Genomic DNA, 17160 nt, shown 5'->3' on the forward strand with positions numbered 1-17160 from the left:
AGAAAACCCAGGCACTTAATAATAATTTCACATGGTTGGACAATATATAAAAGCCTTTTAACTTATAGTAACTTATGAGACATGACTGTAAAATAACGATGCAAAAATACAACAGAACTTTCCATCCAAACAAGGTAAAGGATCCTTATTTTTGCAATATATTTTGGCAATGAAATATACAACAGAGGAATATGAATTGCTTCCTGACCAAAATGGTCTCCAGAGGCACACATCAGCCTTTGTCTAGTTTTCTGACAAGTACCGAACCACTCAAGTTTGAGATTGATGCCATTTCTCCTAAACCTATTTCTCCTTACTCTCCTCTTTCAGGTGACATGAGAGTTGTCGCTGCAAACAGAGGCAATGGATGAAGCCAATCACTCTGTGGTGTCTGAGTTTGTGTTCCTGGGGCTCTCTGATTCCTGGGAGATGCAACTCCTTCTCTTCCTCTTTTCTTCTGTCTTCTATGTGGCAAGTCTGATGGGAAACCTCCTCATTGTGCTTAGTGTGACCTCTGACCCTCGTTTACATTCTCCCATGTACTTCCTGTTGGGCAATCTTTCCATCATAGACTTAATATCTTGCTCGTCCACAGTTCCCAAGATGATTTATGATCTTTTAAGGAAAGATAAAACCATCTCTTTTGGGGGCTGTGTAGTTCAGATCTTCTTTATCCACACAGTTGGGGGCACAGAAATAGTGCTGCTCATCTCCATGGCCTATGACAGATATGTGGCCATATGCAAGCCTCTCCACTACCTGAGTGTCATGAACCCACAAAGGTGCATCTTATTTCTAGTCACTTCTTGGATTATTGGCCTCATTCATTCAGTGACTCAATTGGCTTTTGTTGTAGGCTTGCCTTTCTGTGGCCCTAATGAATTAGATAGCTTTTTTTGTGATCTTCCTCGATTTATCAAACTTGCTTGCATAGAGACTTACACATTGGGATTCATGGTTACTGCCAATAGTGGCTTTATTTCTGTGGCATCCTTTTTAATTCTGATCATCTCTTACATCTTTATTTTTGTGACTGTTTGGAAAAGATCTTCAGGTGGTGTATCCAGGGCCTTCTCCACTCTGTTAGCTCATGTCACTATGGTCGTTTTGTTCTTTGGGCCATTGATTTTTTTCTATGTGTGGCCATTTCCCATATCACATGTGGATAAGTTTCTTGCGATCTTTGATGCAGTTATCACTCCTTTTCTAAATGCAGTTATTTATACTCAGAAATAAAGAGATGAAGGTGGCAATGAGGAGATTATGCACTCAGTTTGTGAATGACAGTAAAATCTCTTAAATAGACTAAGCGTGTATAAAAAGGCAAAAATATTCTAGAATTTCAGAGGGATATGAACTAAATAGGCTATGTTAAATTTAACCAGAATGTCACCACCTACTAGTATGAGTTCTTTCTGTCCTTTTTCTTCCTACCCAGGTTGAATTGTGTGTGAATCTCTGAGCTCTGCTTCTCTAGGAGATTTAAGACTAGAGGTCTGTCTTTCTTAGCTTGCCAGTAACCTTACTTTTATATAGTGCCAAATAGAATTAATATGAACAATCTCTTTTGAAAGTCAGTATTGGCTTATTATACACTTTCTATTTTTCCCATGTTTAGGTTGACTGTCTTATTAATTCTTACTTAAACTTTTTTGCCATACTAGACAGTTGATTTGTTTTCTGTATCTTTCTTTTTTTTTTTTTTTTGACTTTTTAGGGTCAACCCACAGCCTATGGAAATTCCCAGGCTACGGGTCAAATCTGAGCTATAGCTGCCAGCCTACTCCACAGCCACAGCAATGCAGGATCCAAGCCACATCTGCAACCTATATCATAGCTCATGGAAACACTGGATCCTTAACCCACTGAGTAGAGCCAGGGATTGAACCCAAGTCCTCATGGATACTAGTTGGGTTTGTTACCACTGAGCCACAATTGGAACTCCCTGATTTGTTATCTAGCTTTTCAACTTATCATCAGTTAGCTTCCTTCATTATTCTGTTGCTAATCTGACTTTTTCAGGGTCCAGTAAGAGGACAGAAACTATACAATTTTTTTAACAGAGAAAGTTTGATGTAAGGAATTGTTAACTAAGCATAAAGTTGTTAAGTTTTTTGAAAAAGAATGAGTTCTGAGACATCACAGCATTTGTAAGTAGCAGCTTTCACCCTCTTAGATGGTGAAAAATGGGAAATAAAGGGAAGAAATTATAATTATTTAAACAGAAAAACAGAGTTCCCATTGTGGCTCAGCAGGTTAAGATCCCCACATAGTGTCCATGAGGATGCAGGTTCCATTCCTAGCCTCACTCTGTGGGTTAATCTCCATCATTGCCACAAACTGCAGCATAGGTCCCAGATGCAGCTTGAATCCAGTGTTGGCATGCCTATGATGCTGGCCTGCTGCAGCTCCTATTCTGCCCCTGGCCCAGGAATGTCTATATGCCACAGGTGTATCCATAAAAAGAAAAAAAAAATTGAAAAACAAAATTTAAAAACTATTAAAAGCTTGGTGTAAGGACCTATGTAGCTGAAACTCAAATATCTGAGGAAGGTAATGGGGCTTGAAGCATCTTTGAGCTTAGAGGAGGTCCTATAGGCAGGGACATAACCAATGAGGAGGGATGCTGCTGGTTAACACAGTTATTCCAAAGGAAGGAGTGATGAGATGAGTTCTTTAGTGTTGGAAAGCAGCCGCTATCTTGGAAAGTAACCATGATTGCTAAAGTGAAGGTGTGGTTGGGTGATGCTCACAGGCACAGTGAGCAGAGAGGAAGCCCACAGGCAGCAAATAGGAAGGAGTGCTTTTTCTTCCTCCTCTAATCTTGCAGTCACCTTCTAGGGTCCTCTAATGGCAGATCTGGCACCAAAAAAGAAAAAAAATTAATTTTCAGAGCTCCAGCTTCTGTATCATACAATGTAGAGAGGTATCTTAGAGCTGAAAGATAACTTATCACATGCACTTACTTAGAAAATTATTATAATTCAGTTAGGATAATATAAGTTTTAAATTTTAAACAAACTATAAATCATCTCACACAAAGTTTATTTTAGAAAATCTCAGGTAACGGAAAATTAACTAATTAGGTCAAATCATAAAAGTTATATTGAAGATCCAAATCTAGACTCTAGGTTGATAAACTCCTGATCATTTCTGTCTTCGGTCCTTTTTAGATCATGTTTCCTCAATTGCTAAGTCTCATGTCTCTACTGGACAATTAATTCTTCACTTTCCTGCACCATTATATATTCACCACATGCCCTAAATGGGCATTTGACAAATAGCAGAATTTCAACATATGTTCATGAATGATTTCCATCTAGTAAGTCTATTCAGCTCATTTTATATTTCTTCTTCTGCTCATGTTTTTTGTTTGTTTTTTTTTGTCTTTTCTAGGGCCACTCCCGTGGCATATGGAGGTTCCCAGGCTGGAGGTCTAATCGGAGCTATAGCCACCAGCCTGCGCCAGAGCCACAGCAATGCAGGATCTGAGCATTTGAGCCACGTCTGCAACCTACACCACAGCTCATGTAATGCTGGATCCTTAACCCACTGAGCAAGGCCAGGGATCAAACCGGCAACCTCATGGTTCCTAGTCAGATTCTTTAACCACTGAGCCACAACGGGAACTCCCAATGATCATGTTTTTTTTTTTTTTTAATAAAGCTTTTAATTTGGCCTAAATTTAGATTTACAGAGAAGTTGCAGAGAAGATGCAGAAGGTTCTTAGTTTCCTCTAATGTTATTATCCTAAATTTTCATGGTACATTTGTCAAAACTAAGAAATTGACGCTGGTGCATTACTCTTAGCCAAACACTAATTGTATTCAGATTTCACCAGATTTGCTATTAACATTCTTTTCCTATTCCAGAGTACAATCTAGGACACCATGTTACATTTAGTTATGTCTCCTCTGGTTTTTGAATTTCTCAGTTTTACCTTTATTATAATTGCTGTATATTGGTCAGGTATTTTGTAGAAGGTTGATTAATGTGGGTTTGTCTGAAGCTTTTCCCCGTAATTAGCCTGGTGTCTGGGGTTTTTGTAAAGAATAAGAAATAGGTGAATCAGGCTTTCTATTACATCATATCGGGGATTGCATAACATTTTTATGTCATCATAAGTAATGTTAGACATGCTCAGTTGGTTTATTATCTGGTCCTAATAAAAGAGAACTGACTTAATAGATGTTTACATTCTTTCTCCCTTCTGAGTAGTCATTCCATTCTCCAATGGACTTGATGATGGTTTATTATGATTTTTTGTGCATGTAACATATATTTATTGTAAGCAAGACTTTATTTTGACCCATTCCACGTTGATTAGACTATAAAGACAAGCTGTATAAGTGATTGTCCTCTTCTCTTTGTCCTTCTTTGATTCATTTACTCTTTTGATTCCATATGGTATGCTTCACCGTTCTCTTTTTGAGTTTCCTGGTCTTATGCCTTTAGAACTGATGTCTTTATCTTCAGACCATCAACTTCCTATGAAGGAAAGGATTTAAAATATGAAATAACTTCATGGTATAGGCACTGACTCATCACAACATATACTTGCCACAGAGTTGGAACAGGTTCCTAGAGACTCCTGCTTTTCCAGACATTAACTTTTAGTAGCTGACACATAAGGAATTCAGAGAAGGATCTTAGGTGGCAGGTGAAACCTCAAAGGACTTGTGACAGTGGTTGTGTCCTAATCAGTGGGCATGTTTTTGGGGTTTTAAGAATCAGTTTTATCAAACAACTTTGTTCCAACTGAATGTTAACATTACTGAGATGTAGAAGTTGAAGAAGTTGGAGCAGGGCATCTGATGCGTGGGCAGTTATATGCAGCAGCCCTGAAAACTGGCTGTCTGTCACTAGGTGATCAGATAGGCAAAAGGTAGTACTGGATTAGTATCCAGGATTTGGAAATAATAGACTAGATATACACATAGCAACATGGTCTAAGTGAAAAAAGAGTTCAAATAATATGTATAAAAATGTTTTATATGAATAAGCATACAAAACAATATACATGTTTTAGAATAACACATACAATACTGGGACATGTTTTTTAAAAACTAGAATCATTTCTTCTGAGAGAAAGAGATTGGAAATGGAGTTTAGAGCGAATAAACAAGTAAAACAAGAGTAGGGCCCTTTGTAAACCAATGCTGGTAATTTAGTATGGACTGAGGAATATGATTACTTCAATGTTCTGTACCTGAGATTGAAGACAGAGAGAAACAAGTCCTGTTACTTCTTCTTAATATTTTGACATTAACTTCCTTATTCAAATTATTCCTACCTCCAAATGACAGTCACAGTAAAGGACAATGGAGTTATTTTAATGGCTCAGTTTTTTCCTTTAAGTTCAAGACATAAATATTAGGCCCACTTGAATGTGGGAAACTGTACAAGTTGCTTTGGAAGAAACAAATATGAGTTAGACAAAGCTTATATCTCCAAAGTGCTTATTGAAATGTGGTAAACTTATTATCTATAAAATTTCACATTAAAAACCATTTTTAAATTAATTTCTTGTTTATTTTTTCACTTGCCTAGTTTTTTGATATATAGAGAAATTTTATATTTTATAAGATTATTCTGTTATTATTTATATGAAACTTTTGGAAAGTGAATACTATCAAATTATCCAAGGAGTCTTTCATTCATCATTATGGGATTTAAACTGGCAAATAAAATGACAGATATTGAATTTCGTAGAAATTCCGGTGTCATTCCTCCCTCTTGTTACTCACTTTCAACATTTCCCCCTTTGTTGCTTTGATCACAATGAATATTCTTTTAGAAGACCATTTCCTTGACTAGTTGACTACCTTTACAATCCCAGGTCACTATAGAATTATTTGATCACTATCCTCTAGTACAGTTAATTAGCTATTTTGTTTTCCAGTTTTAGAAACATTTTATATACCTCTGTGTGCTTGAGAAAATAATCTGTAAATAGCTGCAAGGAATGGATGGGGTAAAGTTGATAAGAAGAGAAAGATATTAAACTAGATAAACTTCAGTGACAAGGAAAACTCAGGTAACAGTTTGCTTTTTGTTTATATCATTTAAGGTTTGGCTTGGAAGCAGGAACTAGTGAGATGATGAACACAACAGGAGAATAAATATGAATGGTTGTGAATATGGAGAAGAATTAACCTTAATATTTAACTAGGATTTGGAAGTGACTTGGAGATCCCGAGGTGCAACCAAAGATGTATTGCAGAGTCTGGAGTCCACACTTTAGTCAGGACAAGGATGTAGGTTATGTTCTTAACTGTACTAAAGAATGTTTAGTGAAATTTATTAGCACTGAAAGTAAAGACAAGTGTGGTTCTTATAGTCACAACAAGCTTGTTATCTGTTTTACTTCAATCTTTAAAGAACTAAGGTAAAAAGAGAAATTCCACTGGATACTAATGATAAGTGAAATTTAAAAAAATAAAACCCTGATTTCATAGAATCAAGGTGAAGAATGAAAGATTGAAAACTTGCTTAGAAGAAAAATATCTATTGATATAACTCATCCTGCTAAAATAATGTTTCAGTGAAAATTAGGTGATGAACATAGAGGGGAAAAAAAGTAGGAAGCTAAATGTATAATGTTTAATAGTCAGCAAGCAAACATCCTGATTTCATTTATATTTTAAAATATTTATTAGAATTTTTTCCTAGGTCACTACGGTAAGATGTGGTGAAATGGGGGCAGTTAGAGTCACAAAGATAAAAGTATAGAAATGGACACTATGAGGAAAGGCCAAAGGAATTAGGGTTATTAAAACTAGAAGGTACAGATGAGTGATTTTTATTTGCTTTGACCAAGTTCAAGGACATTAAACATTTATCTGAAAGAGTTTCTGACTTCTTTATATCCACAGATAAAGAATCAAGGGCTTAACTGAAAGGATGAGAGATTTTCTTTTTGTAAAGAAGAATCTTTGGATGATTATGTTAATAAAAAAGGCAGAAAAACAAAGAAGAAAATGAGCTTTCAAATTTTGTAAACTGAGGAAGAACTGACATGTCCTGAATGCAGAAACAAAGGAAAGGAACTGAATCAGAACATATTTCTAGATCTCTTCCAGCTCAGTGAATTTATTCATTGAAGATAATGCCCATTTCTCTGTTTTTTTTTTCCAAAAATATTAAGCATAATTCTCTCCTGAGGATTGCCCAATTCTAATTCCAGAGAGATCAAGACATTTAAATGACAGTTCCATCAAATGCTGCAGAATCTGGATTTGCCACATATTGTAATCATTTTAAAAGTCTAAATAAATGATGGCTATAAATTTTGTCATAATTCTTGAGAGTAATAGCTACACTAAAATTAGAGAATTCAAGGTGGTATCTCATCTAATGGCAACGATCTTGGGAGAGTACATATGTTTTTCATGGAAAGTCTGGGATGCCCCAAAATGATCAAACACCCATATCCTAGCTTCTCCCACTAGAAGCTATTCAGACACTGAACTATAACTCAGAGACAATAGACGGATAGTCAAGATTCTTAAAGCTTGAAGACAGGAGCTGGATAAATTTCCAAATATGCCGATATTTTCTATTTCCATTATTTTGTCTTCTTTGCTATTGAAGGGATTTTAAAGTAGGTACATTTTGTCTTTGACTTTATTTCTCCTTTTCTCAGCTTTAACTCTCATTTTAGAGTCTCTCTGTCTTGGGCTGAGCTCATCTTCTCTTTACCTATCTTCTGCAACAACCTATTCAAACTAAGCCTTCTTGGGTAATGAATCAGAGTTAAAATGGATCACTTAATTGTCATCAAAATCTCATTACCTGCATGCACAAGATCTCAGCAAAGGAAAGTCACCTGGTAACATATTTGTCTGTAATAGCTTAATGAGGCACCTTTTCACTTAGTAATATAAGTAAAACTAGGGGATGCAATATGTTAGCTTAAAGGAAAGCAATTCTAATGCTAAGTGCTAGTAGAAAATAATTTGGAGCACTGAGGCTCTTAAGACTGCATGTCTAAACAAGCTCCCACTCTACTATCTCTTCCTCTATCATAATTTGCCATCTATCTGACTCTCTTCATCTCCTCCTGCATTCAACGATTCAATTTTCTTTTGTATTTCTTTCTATCAATTTTATTTCTGATTTTTAAAATGTATTTAAACTACTTTTTAAAAAATGTCCTTCTTGCCCTCTGGCTAGATTTGTAAATTAGTATAAGCTTCACAAGGAATCTCATTTTTTTTTCTGAATAACCCCATAAATCCTTTTCTAGTTTTGCTAACTCTATTCCTTATATGTTCATTAACAGTCAAATTTAGCACCATTTCTTTTGCTTTCCTCATTTGCAATTTTTTGCTATTCAAATTTCAATCTGGAGGAAGCACCACTTATATTTTCCCTTCCAAGTATTTTATTGTTGTTATTGCTACTTCATGAAAGCCTTAAAATACTATTGATGAGAAGTATTTTTCCTATAGTGATCAGAAGGAATTCTTTTTTTATTATTTTTCTGCCTATTCCCAGAGAAATTTTGATTAGTTTGCTCATAGTTCATGACCTGTAGGTTTGGTTTTAAGTCATAAAATTGTTTATACAACTCTTACTTAAAGCTGTTCTGATAACCTATGGTCCCATTCAGTATACGTTCAATTTCTTACTTCATTACTTTATTCCACATGATTGACCCCTGCCCTTTTTTATCTCTATATGATCACTAATTAGGAGAGTAGTGGGTACTTTAGACATGCTGCATAAATATTTGTTGAATGAATAAGTGAATAAGCCAAGAAATCTTCCAGCATCATTTTTGAATTGCTTTTCAGTTAGTCCAAAGGATTATGATATATGAAAGCTGCCCAAAGTTTTTTTTTATAATATATTTGGGGAGGTAGAACTCATGAGTATTTATTAGAAAGCCACTAAAAATTAGTGTGATAGAACTTATTGGTGAAGATTCAGGTAAAGGAAGCAGTCTGAATCCTGAGAAGAGAATTTCTAAAGGTAGAAACTGAGCTAAGAGCAAGCAGAATGTTTGAGAATCCCCAGATATGTGATGACTTAACAACATTTATTCTAGTGTTTTTATCCTTTCTAGAGAAGGAAGTACTGTATGTAACAGACCAAAATTTCTTTTTCTGTCATGAATAAGGACCCCTCAGTGATGGAATTCTTGCCATGCTGTATCCCCAATGCCTGCAATGGTGCCTGGCATTTTGAGCACTCAAAAATACTTATTGAATTAAGAATCAAAATACATCCAGAGAACAACTCCGGAGTCAATTATATATCTAATTGCCAAAGAACATAAAGGTTGGCTGACTATCATAGGCTCCCTGTCATTGTTGGACATTAGTTGTTCAAACTCAGTCCTAGATGTAATTGCAATCAGAAGGCACCCATGTGCAGTTTCCGGGACAAGTCAGGATGCACCATTTGTCCTCCCTCCTTCACTAGCTCTTCTACCTTTATGACAGGCTATCTGAAATTTCTTTTGTCAAATTTATTGGTTAGTTTTAAGATTTTCCTTTTTTTCCTAAATTATTTGCTTACATGTAAGAAAGTTGTGGTATACAGAAAAATGGCCCCCAGAGATGTCCCTGTTTTAATCCCTGGACCTGTGAATGTGTTACTTTCTGTGGCAAAAGGGACTTTGCAGATGTGATTAAGAATTTTGAGGTGGGAGTTCCCATGGGGGCTCAGCAGAAACGAATCTGAGTAGCATCTATTAGAACACAGGTTTGACCCCTGGCCTCGCTCAGTGGGCCAAGGATCCAGCGTTGCCATGAGCTGTGGTGTAGGTCATGGCTCAGATCTGATGTTGCTGGGGCTGTGGCATAGGCTGCTGGCTATAATTATGATTCAACCCCTAGCCTGGGAACCTCCATATCCCTGGGTATGGCCCTAAAAAGACAAAAATTAAGAAAAAATTCTGAGGTGGGAAGTCTGTATCAGTCCAAAGTAATCACAAAGGTCTTAATACGAGGAAGGCAGGAGGGTCAGAGAGGAGTTGTGATGACAGGCAGAGTTTGGAGTGATGTACTTTGGAGAGGAAGGAAGGGGTCTAAAACCAAAGAATGCAGGTGATCTAGGAAAAGGCAATGAAATGGATTCTCTCCTAGATCCTCCAGAAAGGATGCAGCTCTGCCAACACCTTGATTTTAGCACAGAAAACCCATTTTGGCCCTCTCCTCTCCAGAACTTAGAGATAATATATTTGTGTTTTTTTCAGCCACTAAGTTCTCATAATTTGTTATTGGAGAAATAGGAAACTAGTACAAAGGCTATTAAAATGCAAAGAATTTTCAGCAAGAGTCAGGGGTTCTTGATCCTAGTATCAACTCTCTCACTGGTTACCTTTGTGATAATAAGCAAATAACTGCCTATATTTTATGCTATGTAAATCACCTTACTGGTAAAATGTAGATATTGTACCAAATCACGAACACACCATTAAATAGTAGAACTCTGATGGTTTATTTCTCCCAGTTCTTTACTTCCAAAGGATTGTACTTTTGTCTTTATCTTCCCATGTTGGCATCTGGCTTATATTCTTTTAGTCTTTCCCTAGACTTTATAATTCAATCATCCTCCTCTCTCAATTACAGACACAGACATTATCTAACTCTTTTCACCCAATATTTTATTTCTGTCACACTGTAACCATTCCAAATGTATTTGGGATTCTTGGGGGGGGTGTTTGTTTTAATTTTATTAGAGTATAGTTGACTTAAAATGTTGTATTAGCTTCAGGTGTATAGCAAAGTAACCAGTTATACATAAACATATATCCATATATCCATAAACATATATAAACATAAACATATATAAATTTATACCTGGTTGTGTTAATCACTACTGGTGATTGTAATGGAGGTTGGGGCTACTCCGATGAACCAGACATGATTCCTGTACTCAAGACCTATGTTTTAGTTTACGAGATGGAAATATATATAATTATGAGAGGCAAAGTAAAATAAATGCTAATAGTGCAAAGGGAGCACTGACACTTGGGCAAATTTGGAAGATTTCACAGGGAACATCAAACCTGGGATGGTGACAATTGGATTTTGTGACTTAAGTATAGAATGAGACAAATTTGGAAGGAAGGAAGGAAAAGAAAAGGAAGAAAGGAAGAAAGAAAAAGAAAGAAAGAAAGAGATATAGGAAGGAAAAAAGAAAGAGAAAGCAAGCTTTGAAGACTCATATTGATAAGTGATAGAAGAGACTTAGATGCTATATGCTGTGCATGAGGAACTTAGGTGGCTCATTGAAAAGCTGAAATCATACCCATTCATAAGAATTCATAGTCAAAAGTGTTCTATTAACACAGAACACACTGGCCAGGAAGAAATAGGAAATATCCATGTAATCCTAGAGGAAAGCAAAGGGTAAAGAGGTCCAGAAGAAGAAGAATTTAGTAGTAGTTGTTTTGGAAATCGTAATGCCTTATGGGATCCAGCTGACTCCTCTAAGTAGAAATCAGGTATGCATGTTGTGAAGATTATTTGCTTGTGTGAGATGTTAATATGATAGTTGTTTTCATGGACTGGAGGTGTTCTTTCTTGAATACTAATACTTGCCTAGGCAATGTTTATTTTCCTTCTTCCTTTAGGTAACATGAAAACTGGTCCTGGTGTGTGAGGCAGTGGATGTAAGGAGTCACTCCATAGTATCAGAGTTTGTATTCCTGGGGCTCACCAATTCATGGGAGATCCAGCTTCTCCTTTTTGTCTTCCCCTTTTTGTTCTACTCTACAAGCATGATGGGGAACCTTGTCATTGTGTTCACTGTAACCTTGGATTCTCATCTGCACTCCCCCATGTATTTCCTCCTGGCTAACCTTTCAGTCATTGATATGGTATTTTGCTCAATCATAGCCCCAAAAATGATTGGTGATATTTTAAAGAAGCACAAAGCCATCTCCTTTTGTGGATGTATTACCCAGATCGTCTTTAGCCATGCTGCTGGGGGCACAGAGATGGTGTTGCTTATAGCCATGGCCTTTGACAGATACGTGGCCATATGTAGGCCTCTCCATTACCTGACCATCATGAGTCCAAGGATATGTCTAGGCTTTTTAGTGACTTCCTGGATCATTGGCCTTATCCATTCAATGGCTCAATTAGTTTTTGTGGTGGATTTACCTTTCTGTGGCCCGAATGTATTAGACAGTTTTTACTGTGACCTTCCACGGCTCCTCAGACTTGCCTGCACAGACACCCAGGAACTGGAGTTCATGGTAACTGTCAACAGTGGGCTCCTTTCTGTGGGCTCCTTTGCCTTGCTCATCATTTCCTATATCTTTATTCTGTTCACCATTTGGAAACATGCTTCTGGTGGTTCATCTAAGGCCCTTTCCACTTTGTCAGTTCACATCACTGTGGTGGTTTTGTACTTTGGGCCACTGATGTTTTTCTACACATGGCCTTCTCCCACATCACACCTGGATAAATATCTTGCTATTTTTGATGCATTTATCACTCCATTTCTGAATCCAGTCATCTACACATTCAGGAACAAAGAGATGAAAGTAGCAATGAGGAGGCTGTTTAGTCATCTTGTGCATTACAGGAATATTTCCTGAGTAGATAGCTATGAAGATACGGACCTATAAATTCTCACTCATGCTGGTTGCAGAAATGACATTGTGCAATTTCAGAGAAATATTCAAGACTTAGGTCATCTTATATGCCTAGAAATATACTGTTTCTTAAACTATGGTATCTATTAGAAATTGGTAAATTAAAAATGATGTCATTCTTTGACACTCTGTACATCAAAGTGTTAAAAACCAAATCATATGTCCTTTGTAACCTACATGGTCTAAGAGAGTGCCATGCAATTGACCAAATCTTCAAATTTTATCCCTTTCCTTTTTTTGAATAAACTGTTGATAAACTAGACATTCTTATTATCTTTCATCTGTTTACTACCTATACTGACTTTAATTCTCTTTGTTCCTACTTTGTTTGCTTCTTATTTCTGCAGTTTATACATATTTTCCCTCCTTATGAAGCTTCTCTATCTGGTAGTCTGGGAAATTGTCAATCATATGTTGGAATATTATAATTTAACACTAGGGTAGATTACCAGCACCATTAGTTCCAACCCCCTCAATTGCTCATGCTAAACTCCAGGAATTGAGAGGTGACTGCAGTTTGCCAAAGGACACACAGCCAGAAATTACCAGAGAGAGCCAGGTCCCAGAAGCCATACCTCTGATTGCCAGGCCATTCCCTTTCACTTTCTTTTTTATTTTTATTTTAATTTTTTTATCATTTATTTACATATTTTTTTCTACTGTACAGCATGGTGACCCACGTGTCTACATTCTTTTTTCTCACATCGCATGTTCCATCATAAGTGACTAGACAGAGTTCCCAGTGCTAAACAGCGGGATCCCATTGCTAATTCATCCCGAAGGCAACCTTCTGCATCTATTTACCCCAAGCTTCCATTCCCTCCCACTCCCTCCCCTTCCCCCTTGGCAACCACAAGTCTATTCTCCAAGTCCATGATTTTCTTTTCTGTGGAAAGGTTCCTTTGTGCCATATATTAGATTCCAGATATAAGTGATATCACTTGGTATTTGTCTTTCTCTTTCTGACTTACTTCACTCAGGATGAGAGTCTCTGGTACCATCCATGTTGCTGCAAATGGCATTATTTTGTTCTTTTCTATGGCTGAGTAGTATTCCATTGTGTATATATACCACATCTTCCTAATCCAATTGTCTGTTGATGGACATTTGGGTGTTTTCAGCTCTTGGCCATTGTGAACAATGATGCAATGAATATGTGAGTGCCTGGATCTTTTTTAAGGAGAGTTTTGTCCGGAGTGGGATTGCTGGGTCATATGGTAGTTCTATGTATAGTTTTCTAAGATACCTCCATACTGTTCTCCGTAGCGGTTGTACCAGCTTACATTCCCACCAACAGTGCAGGAGGGTTCCCTTTTCTCCACACCCCCTCCAGCATTTATTTTTTGTGAACTTATTAATGATGGCCATTCTGACTGGCATGAGGTGGTATCTCATGGTAGTTTTGATTTGCATTTCTCTAATAATCAGTGATGTTGAGCATTGTTTCAAGTACTTGTTGCCCATCTGTATATCTTCCTTGGAGAAATGTCTATTCAGATCTTTTGCCCATTTTTCCATTGGGTTGTTGGCTTTTTTGCTGTTGAGTTGTCACTTTCAAATCAATTTTGTCTTTGAGTTTCTGCTTATGTTGCACTTGAATTTTTGCCTGAAGTTCTGTTTTAAAGGAGAGCTTTACACCTCCCATTTGTATTTCTTCTTACTAGCAACTTGTCATTACCGTTTAGCACTTTGTTATCAATTGTAAATCCTTTTCTAATTTCTTTTTTTCTTTTTATTCTCCTTTTTATTGTGGTTTATCATAGGACATTGGATATAGTACCCTGTTTATATTTCCTTGTTCAGGTCCTACCAAAGCCAAATTTTAAGCCATAGATTTAATTATGAAAAAAAATTAGAATTGATTGTTAAATAGTGTTCTTTTGTCTACAGTGGTGTTCACAGAGATATTTGATTAAAATTCTGTTTTGGAGGCTTGGAGTCCACTCAAATACTTACAACTAATGATGTTCTCTCTTTTGTGGGAAGTAAATGTGATCAGTGAATTGTGTACTCTGCTGGAATAAGTCACATTAAAATCATTCTGTCTCTCCAAAAAGATAAACATAAAAATTTCAGCAAATAGAAAATAAAATATTTATAAAATATTTATAAAATATATTCCCTTTTTCAAGAAATTGTGCAATCTGTTATTTAATTTTCTTACTAAAGCATAGAAAGAAACCTAATAATTTTACTTTCTTTTATGAGCAGTGAAGTCGATTGTCATCATCTGTGTCCTAGGGGAGGTAATAATTGATGTCACTCATGTAGAGCTCTTCACAATTTAGGTATTATTCATTAAGTCTTTTGAAGTGGATACTTTCATTATCTCATTTTACAGAGGAAGGGTCTGAGGCACAATTATGTTAAATATCTTCAAGGTTTATGAAGCAATAAGCTTGGACAGAAAATCTTGCAGTTTTGATCCAGGATTTGTTATCTTAACTCCTGCACTATAACACATTTCTGGTAATAAAAGATATCAGAATAGCTTCCTTACATGAAAAGAATCCCTTTTTGTGGAACTTCCTCTGGTTAATCACTCAAAATCCTATATTTATGGGATTAATAAATTTAAAAATATTTATCATGTATGTAAAACCAACTAAGCATCTTTTCTAGGCCCTTAACTACTATCAAAGTTGAAATGCCAAAATTTCCCTGATATGCTATAATACAGGAAGGAGTCTAAAGGCTCAATAAGATAGTTAAATGGATCTATTATGTGTAACACATTAAGATAACCACTTACACTATCCTTCTGTTAGGGGATGAAGCACATGACATCACCAAGGCTGGTTTAATTAAAATGCCAGGAGGAAGGACTGTGCAACAGCTCTGTAAGAATACACTGCAATGACTCTCCCTGTGCTTTTCCAGAAGGTACTCTTGACCGTTTACTTATGTAATCACACAGCAGGAGAAAAGGAATATCACAATATATTGAGGACTCTTGGACACTGAGTTTTTGACTTTAGTACTTGTATTTCTGAAGGGTTATTGTGGCCCTCATGTTTAAATGGAAGCAAGTGGGTGTTAGGTACATAGAGTCCTGGTCCTAGATCTGGTACCTAATGGGTCCACCAAATGAAAACCCACAGTGATGATTTCACCATTTCCTGTACGCATAATCTGAATGGAAATACTTGGTGATTGGCACGAATGCCACACTGTTTCCTTGCCCTGTGGGTTGTAGCTATTGTAGAGGGGAATAACTGAAATTGTTCTACCCACAGTCCAAGAGAGTATTTCAAAAAGTATATTATATTCTGTAGGGATAGTAAGGGCAAAAATATATCCAAAATATATAGGAATTTTGATCCATCTTATCTCCATTTAATTCACCACTGTGACCCCTACAAAAGCCAGACAGGTTCTGGAGGATGATAATGGACTATTGTAAATTTAACCCAGTAGGAGTCTTAATGGGAGCTGCTGTACCAAAGGTGCTATCTTTGCTAGAGCAGATTAGGATGGCCTCGGGTTATGTGATACATGATCTTTGATCTGGTAAGTTTTTTTTCCACTCTGGTAATTTTCTTTCCCATTCTTCCTTTAAAAAGGAGAATTAGAAGTAGTTAGCATGTACATGGAATGAAAAGGGGCATATTTAGAGTTTTACCCTTTGTCATATACAGTCTGAAGGGATATGGATGATCTGAACATTTCAAAGATCATTATAATTATCTATTACATTAATGGCATCGTGCCATCAAACCATTTAAGGAAGAAATGGCAATTACCTTGGATGCTTTGATAATGCATATGTGTTTTCAAGGGAGGGAATGCATTCTATGAAGAATGAGGAAATTGTCACATCATTAAAGCTGTAGGACTTCTCAAAAGGGATCAAGGACTAAATGTAAGACCTGAAATTATAAAATTCCTGGAAGAAAACATAGAGCAAAAATTTCTTGGTCATGCTCATGGTAGTGCTTTATTGAATAAGACACCAAATGCACATGCAACAAGAGGTAAAATGAACAAGTGGGACTATATCAAATTAAAGAACTTCTACATAGCAAAGGAAACAATAAATTGAAAAGGCACCTTACAGAATGAGAGAAAATATTTGAAAACCATATATCTTTTAAGGGGTTAATATCCCAAATATATAAGGAACAGCAAAAAATAAAAATAAAAATAGACCAAGGGCCTGAATAGACGCAAACATTCTCAACAAAATTTTAGCCATCTGAATCCAAGAACATATAAAACAGATCATACACCACAACCAGGTAGGATTCATCCCAGGTGCACAAGGATGGTTCAACATATGCAAATCAATCAACGTCATATACCATATTAACCAAAGAAAAGTCAAACACCACATGATCATGTCAATAGATGCAGAAAAAGCATTTTGACAAAGTCCAACATCCCTTCATGATAAAAAATTCTTACCAAAGTGGGTATAGAGGAACCATTCCTTAACATAATCAAAGTCATTTCTGACAAACCCACAGCAGACATAATACTCAATGGAGAAAAGCTGAAAGCCTTCCCACTAAAATCTGGAACAAGACAAGGATGCCCACTCTCAC

General features: G+C 36.4%; 2 protein-coding genes across 2 annotated transcripts; both read left to right on the plus strand.

Moving 5' to 3' along the window:
- The first annotated feature begins 348 nt into the window (after window positions 1-348).
- Window positions 349-1322, plus strand: LOC125136013 (olfactory receptor 4F6-like). Its single transcript, XM_047796603.1, has one exon. The coding sequence runs from the start codon at window positions 364-366 to the stop codon at window positions 1234-1236; it is 873 nt and encodes a 290-aa protein (XP_047652559.1). The 5' UTR covers window positions 349-363; the 3' UTR covers window positions 1237-1322.
- A 10280-nt stretch (window positions 1323-11602) lies between these two features.
- Window positions 11603-12559, plus strand: LOC125135824 (olfactory receptor 4F15). Its single transcript, XM_047796272.1, has one exon. The coding sequence runs from the start codon at window positions 11735-11737 to the stop codon at window positions 12557-12559; it is 825 nt and encodes a 274-aa protein (XP_047652228.1). The 5' UTR covers window positions 11603-11734.
- Window positions 12560-17160: the final 4601 nt, after the last annotated feature.

Source organism: Phacochoerus africanus, chromosome 9 (genome assembly GCF_016906955.1).
Source record: "Phacochoerus africanus isolate WHEZ1 chromosome 9, ROS_Pafr_v1, whole genome shotgun sequence".
NCBI lineage: Eukaryota > Metazoa > Chordata > Mammalia > Artiodactyla > Suidae > Phacochoerus > Phacochoerus africanus.